General features: G+C 41.4%; 1 protein-coding gene across 2 annotated transcripts in view; it reads left to right on the top strand.

Moving 5' to 3' along the window:
- Positions 1-7,500, top strand: part of LOC123502085 (lysosomal acid glucosylceramidase-like) — a 35,039-nt gene that overhangs the window by 3,722 nt on the left and 23,817 nt on the right. For both annotated transcript variants that reach the window (XR_006673793.1, XM_045251243.1), the window contains exons 2-4: positions 1-4; positions 3,569-3,707; positions 6,997-7,150. The exon at positions 1-4 is cut by the window's left edge and continues 191 nt beyond it. Coding sequence is in view for 1 of the 2 variants with exons in the window: in XM_045251243.1 (XP_045107178.1) it covers positions 1-4; positions 3,569-3,707; positions 6,997-7,150 (297 nt within the window). In the remaining variant the exon portion in view is untranslated. The remainder of the gene's footprint in view (positions 5-3,568; positions 3,708-6,996; positions 7,151-7,500) is intronic.

The raw sequence follows: 7,500 nt of genomic DNA, 5'->3' as shown, positions 1-7,500 counted from the left end.
GAAGGTAGGTGGCGAGAGGAGGAGGAGGAGGAAGAGGAGGGGGAGGAGGATTGAGAGATCAGGAGGAGGAGGAGGAGAAAGTGGAGGAGGAAGGAGTGATTGTGTTAGTAGGGAAAGGAGAGAGGGAGAGGGAGATGAGTTAAAAAAGTTGGAATTTAGAGGTGATTGTATTAGAAGAAGAAGGAGGAGGAGGAGGTGGAGGAGGAGGTGGAGGTGGAGGTGTAAGACGATGATTAGCAAGGTTGAGAGGAGGAAGAGGAGGAGGAGAAGGATCAGCAGAATTAGAAGGAGGAAGAGGAGGAGGAGGAGGAGGAGAAGAAAGTGTAAAACAATGGTAAGAAAGATTAGGAGAAGGAAAAGAAAGAAGAGAAAGAGAAGGAAGAAGGAAAAGAAAGATGAGGAAAAGCGGAAGAAAGAAGGGAAATGATTTTAGTTTTGGGAAAAGAAGGAAATATAAGATATAATAAGAAAATGATGATTAGAGATAAGAACAAGAAGAACAAGAACAAGAAGAAGAAGAAGAAGAAGAAGAAGAAGAAGAAGAAGAAGAAGATAACCAAGTGGAAGAAAACTAATAAAGACAGTAATTGCAGTAATGAAGATGAAAAACTGACAAAAGACGAGGAAGAAGAGAAGGAGGAGGAGGAGGAGGAGGAGGAGGAGGAAAAAGAAGAAGAAGAAGAAGAAGAGGACGAGGAGGAGGAGAAAGAAGTAGAAACAATAAGTCCCCAAAAATAAGTATAAGGAAAAACAAATTAGTGTGAGGAGGAAGAAGAAGAAGAAGAAGAAGAAGAAGAAGAAGAAGAAGAAGAAGAAGAAGAAGAAGAAGAAGAGAGTACAGGAGTATAAAACGAATAAGATATAGTATCAGGATATCTCGAAAGATGAGAGAGAGAGAGAGAGAGAGAGAGAGAGAGAGAGAGAGAGAGAGAGAGAGAGAGAGAGAGAGAGAGAGAGAGAGAGAGAGAGAGAGAGAGAGAGAGAGAGAGAGTGTCAGGTGGATTAAACAAGCTTAAACACTGTGTAAGCTGAACTTTGGTAGGTGTGAGTGAAAGAAGCTTTGGCAGAGAGAGAGAGAGAGAGAGAGAGAGAGAGAGAGAGAGAGAGAGAGAGAAATATATGGCCTTCTACTCAGATAAAACAAAAATCTTTCCGGTACTCTCTCTCTCTCTCTCTCTCTCTCTCTCTCTCTCTCTCTCTCTCTCTCTCTCTCTCTCTCTCTCTCTCTCTCTCTCTCTCTCTCTCTGTTACCATAAAGTTTCGTGTAAGTCAGAAGGGAAGGACAGACTTAATGGCTCACATTTAGAACCTACCCAAGATATGGAAATGAGAGAGAGAGAGAGAGAGAGAGAGAGAGAGAGAGAGAGAGAGAGAGAGACTGCACCGTTTTTGTTGTTATTGCTTTGCTTATTATCGTATCTTCATTTTTGCTTGTTATTCTATCTGTTTTTCCTGGTCCTTTTGTCTCTCCTGTGTTTATGGTGTCTTGAAGCACAGTTGAGTGAGGTTGTTGGCTCCTAAACCACTACGACTCATACACTAACCTGTCAACACCCCAGCATTACCCACTCCACCATCATCAACACTCACCATACCAGATCATATTTTCCACTGTTTTTGTTCCTTTTAACCACTAACCCCCCCCACACACACACAGAACACCATCTTTATCCACTACAGTTGCTACACCATCATCACCACTCACCACCACCACCACTAATACCATAAAAGATTCCATATTTCCACTGTTTTTGCTCCCATAAACCACTAACATTCACACAAACTCACAGATCATCACCATTACTCATTAGTCCATCATCACCACTACAGGTGTGTAATGAAGCAATTAACAACATAAAAGACTCATGTTTTCACTCTTTTTTTTGCTCCCAGAAACCCATAAACCCATACCACTCACTCACAAACCATACAACTTAACCATTATCCATTCCATCATCACCACCACTCATCTTTCCTCGTGGTGATGAAGAACGGCTAACACCATAAAGGACCCCATATTTCCAGTTTTTGCTCCACCCCTCACACACACCAAAACCCAACATTGCTCATTACTTGTTTTTTTAACTTTTTTTTTCTTTCGTCTTGGAAATATAAATGTTCAGGTGCCTTAGAAATTAAAGTCGTTAATTACATCACCACTCGTTTCACTCTTCGTTCTGCAGTGGTGGTGAGGAGCAGCTAACACCATAACACACCATATTCCACTATTTTTTCCTCCTGTACACCACTGCCACTCACACACAAACCCACAGAACCTCACCATTATCCATTGCAGTGAGTACATCATCATCACCACTCATATCACTTCCTCTTGATCCTGCAGTGGTGGTGAAGAGTAACTAACACCATAACAAACACCATATTCCACCCTTTTTTGCTCCATTAAACCACTACAATACACACACAAGGTCACAAAACTTCACCATTGCTCATTACACCATCATCACCACTCAATATCGCTCCCCTTGATCCTGCAGTGGTGGTGAAGTGTAACTAACACCATAACAGACCATATTTCATCCTTTTTGCTCCCATAAACCACCACCACCCACTTCCTATGATTTGGCTTCATTCAAGAGGGTTTCAAGACATTTCTATCTGTTTTTTTTTCATTAATTCTATTGGCTCTATAAGAAGACTGACAACGTAGTGGGCCTTTTATTTTTTTTCTTTCTATTTTATTTGCCCTTGGCCAGTCCTCTCTCTTACATAAAAAAAATATCACCATCACCCATTGCACCATTACCACTAGCGTCTCTCCCTCCCTCGTGGTAAAAAGGAATAACACAAACAACAGACTCCATATTACCACCGTTTTTTTTCTTCCCTAAACAACTATCACTGAATTACTACTCTGGAACTCCATGCCTGCTTCTGTATTTCCATCTTCCTATCACTTGACTTCATTTAAGACTGAGGTTTCAAGATAATCCCTGTCTGGATAACTCTATCAGACCTGCAATGGGGCTGGCAAATAAGTAGTCATTTTGTTTTATTTTTGTTGCTCTTGGCCGTCTTTCTCCTTTGACAAAAAAAAAAAAAAAAATATGACACAAATTTACAGATCCTACCTTTATCCACTGGTCAGGTCAGATATCCACAGGTAAGGTCAGGTCAGGTGTAGGGCGAGAAGTTTGACCTTTTTATCGGCGCTTTTCCTGATGTTTCTTATCCTTATATTCTTCTCTGTCCAAGTTTTTTTTTTTCCGTTGACCTCTCTTCTTCCACATTTCATACACTATTTCCTCTATTGTATCTTTAACCCCTTCAGTACCATGAGGCGTTTCCATAAACATTCATCTTTCCATTTGGTGATTTTAAACAGCTTCAGAAACTTATTTGGGGAGGATTAAAATGAAAACTGTGGCCATCGATCTTCTAACCTCCATAGACTCTTCCTAATGTCAATAAAATGGTCTAGTCATACACAAATCTCAAAACAAAAATGTATCCCAGTATTGAAGAGGTTAAAAAAACTGTCCTATTGCTTTCCACACCATTGTTTTTTACACCATCATCACCATTCACTTCTTTCGCGTTCCTGCAGTGGTGGAAGGCAGTATTGAGTTCACCCTGGACACAAACACGCCCTACCAGACAATGATGGGCTGGGGCGCCGCCTTCACCGACTCCGCTGCCTTCAACATCCTCAGCCTCTCCCCAGCCAGCCAGGACCAGCTGCTGCGGTAGAGAGAGAGAGAGAGAGAGAGAGAGAGAGAGAGAGAGAGAGAGAGAGAGAGAGAGGTGGGTGGAACGATTCGTCTTGATTTGTTTGATTCTAAATGATAAAAGGGGATTCAGAGAGAGAGAGAGAGAGAGAGAGAGAGAGAGAGAGAGAGAGAGAGAAGCTATCTGGCCTACGCGTGACAGTCCCTTTTGGAGAGAGAGAGAGAGAGAGAGAGAGAGAGAGAGAGAGAGAGAGAGAGAGAGAGAGAGAGAGAGAGATGATAGTGGAAAAAAAGGATAGCAAGGCAGAAGGCTCTCTCCCCACCCTCCACTCCTCCCACATAACCTGCAGAGGAAACAAACACAAGAATACAGGAAATTAACACCTTATTGGATCAAAGAAGGAAAAAAAGAAGAAAATTTATAAGGAAAACAGAGAAAATAGATGGAGGGAAATAGAGACAATGAGTTTAATTTGCTTTTTCTTTACGAGTTTTTGACATTGCTGGCTGAATTTTGTGTTATTAGATAGTGTTACTTCTAAATTAATCCTTCTATCGCACTTTTGACTTGGGTATCATTGAAAGTATATTGTATTTTTAGATTCGATAATATATGAAGAGTTTTTTTTTTCACTTATCATTATCTCCTTCAGTACTGGGACGCATTTTTACAGCGAGCTTTGTGGTGTGATTAGACGGTTTTATTGACATTACGAGGGATCTGTGGAGGTTGGAAGATTACTGGCCAGAGTATTCACTATTTGAGTCCCCCACTTAAGTTTCTGAAGCTGCTTGAAATCGCCAAAGAGTAAGCAGAATGAATATGAAAACGCGTTATGGTCCTCAAGGGTTTAAACAAAATTTCCCAGCAGTGATAGGGTTGAAACTTGTCCAAACGCCTCATCCTGTAGATTTATCCCTCATTCATCATTCATTACTCACAATACAGTTTTTTCCACACGATTGATTTATTCACTTATCTGGACTATTCTGCATTTTTTTTTTATACCATGTGGGCTTTTCACGGGAATTTCTGGGCTAAAGGGGATACTTATTAAGGGTACCTCCTATTTCAAAGCCCACCCGCTAGGAAACCCGAGTTGCCCCGAGTGAGGAAGCCCAACCTACACTCAGACCGTAGACAGGATTCGAACCCGTGCGCTTGGAGACCCCTCGGACCCCAAAGCACGCACTTACTCGTTGGAGGCTACAGAATTCGCTATTTTCGTATCATCAGCTAACTTTGATATTACACCGCTAACATCAACATCTCTTTATTTTTTTTTTTTTACGTAAGAGGGGAAATCTGGCCAAGGGTAACGAAAAATGATTAAAAAAAAAAAAAAAAAATGCCCACTTAGATGCCAGTTTCCGAGCGAGTCTGGTAACGTTAGCCAAAAGAATGTGATAAATGTCTTGAAATCTCCCTCCCTCTTAAACCCTTCAATACTGGGACACATTTTTTACCTTGAGATTTGTGTACGATTAGACCATTTCATTGACATTAGAAGTGTCTATGAAGTTCAGAAAATTAATGGCCACAATCTTATGTATTTTAATCCCCTACATGAGTTTCTAAAGCTGTATAAAACCACCAAATAGTAAGCAGAATGAATATAAACACGCGTCATGGTACTGAAGGGATTAAGGATACAATAGTCATGGCACTGATGAAATTAATTGAGTTCAGGTCAGGAAGATGGAAACACAGAAGCAGGTATAGGAAGTTACAGAGTTTATGAACACAAGGAAGAGAAGAGAACAGGTGCTAAGACTGACCCTGTGGCACCTCGCTGGTTACATTAGTGTACTCAGAAGCTTTGCCATTTATTACAACTTTCTAATGTTCTTTCTCTTGTTACTACTATTTCAGGGTTCAGCTATTTTTCCTGGCCATCATAACACGTCCCCTTGAATATCGTGCTGTGTCAGAGAGAGAGAGAGAGAGAGAGAGAGAGAGAGAGAGAGAGAGAGAGAGAGAGAGAGATGGCATCTGTTCTGAAGGATTCAAAGGAGGAGAGTACGAAAAATGAGAGAAAGAGGAGGAAGAGGGTTGGAAGCACAGAGAGAGAGAGAGAGAGAGAGAGAGAGAGAGAGAGAGAGAGTGAGAGTGAGAGAGTGTTCTGGGAAATGTAGTAAACTGGAAAGAATAGACGAAAGCGATTGAGAGGCAAAGCGAGGATTAAAGAAAGAGGGATGGAGGAATTAAGAATAAATGGAAATATGAAATCAAAGGAAGGAAAAAGGATTAATGAACAGGAATTGAAAAGAAGGATAAAGGAAGAGAAGAATGGGGAGATGAAATAATTAAAGAAAAGAAAGAAAACAATAACTGAAATACCTCAAAGAACAGAGAGAGAGAGAGAGAGAGAGAGAGAGAGAGAGAGAGAGAGAGAGAGAGAGAGAGTTTAAATTACCTAGTTTGGTAGAGATACAGAGGCCACAAATCTCAAGAAGGGAAAATATAACTAGGTTGTCAGAGAGAGAGAGAGAGAGAGAGAGAGAGAGAGAGAGAGAGAGAGAGAGAGAGAGAGAGAGAGAGAGAATAACAAATGACAGCGTAGATCCATCACGTCAACCTCTTCATCACTCCCTCCTCCTCCTCCTCCTCCTCCTCCTCCTCCTCCTCCTCCTCCTCCTCCTCCTTTGTTTCATCCTTGTTTTAAGCCTCGGTAACTCTCCCTTTGCTTTCTTCTTCCTCCTCCTCCTCCTCCTCCTATGTATGATTCATGTCGACTCTACCTGTGTTGGTGTATACTTTGCATTTAATCCTCTGTTCAATCCTCCTCCTCCTCCTCCTCCTCTTCTTCCTCCTCTTCTTCTTCTTCTTCTTCTTCTTCTTCTTCTTCTTATTATTATTATTATTATTATTATTATTGTTATTTTCTTGTTCTTTTATTCTTTTTTGTTTTTATTCTTTTTGTTTTTGTTCTTCCTTCAATTTTTTCACCTATTTTCTTTCATCTTATCTTTCTCAATTTCCTCTCCTTCAACTCTTTTCCTCCTCCTCTTTTCATTTTCCTTTTTACTCACTTCTCTTCTACACCTTCTCTTGTCCTTCACCTCTTTTTCCTCCCTTCCTTTCATTTTCTCAACTATTTTCCCTTCACCAGTTTTTCCTTGTCTCTTTTTCTTCATTACGTCCTTCTGTTTTTATTTCCCTTTTCCTTCGCCTTTCCACTGTTTCTTCTTTTCTCTTATTGTTTCCCATCCTTCACCTAACTATACACAGACCACCACCACCACCACCACCACCACCACCACCTTATACCACCACCATCACAACCTTCCTCCTCCTCCTCCCCAGGGCATATTTCTCCCCCGAGGGCCTGGAGTACAACCTGGGGCGGCTTAACATGGGGGGCTGTGATTTCTCGTGGCGCACCTACACCCACGTGGACACACCTGGGGACACTAACCTCGACACCTTCGCCCTGCAACCTGAGGACCTGGAGTATAAGGTGAGGGGGGGGGGTGAAGAGGGTATTGGGGATGGTGGTGGTGGTGTTGGGGAGGGAGTGGTGGTGGTTGCAGTTGTGGTGGTGGTGGTGGTGGTGGTGGTGATGGTCTTATTGGTGAAATTGTAGGATTAAGTAACAGAAAAAAAGGGATCTGTGAAAAGTAAGGGAAAAAAAGTAACGTTAGAAAAATGACAAGAAAGGAACAGGAAAGAAAAAGCAAGAAAAATGTTAAGTGCTTATGTTTCTATTTCTAACGTAACTTAACCTAACCTAACCTAACCTAACCTAACCTAACCTAACCTAACCTAACCTAACCTAACCTAACCTAACCTAACTTAGCCCAACCAAAC

Source organism: Portunus trituberculatus, chromosome 10, assembly GCF_017591435.1.
Source record: "Portunus trituberculatus isolate SZX2019 chromosome 10, ASM1759143v1, whole genome shotgun sequence".
NCBI classification, from domain to species: Eukaryota; Metazoa; Arthropoda; class Malacostraca; order Decapoda; family Portunidae; genus Portunus; species Portunus trituberculatus.
This window is presented reverse-complemented; position numbering and strand designations above follow the sequence as displayed.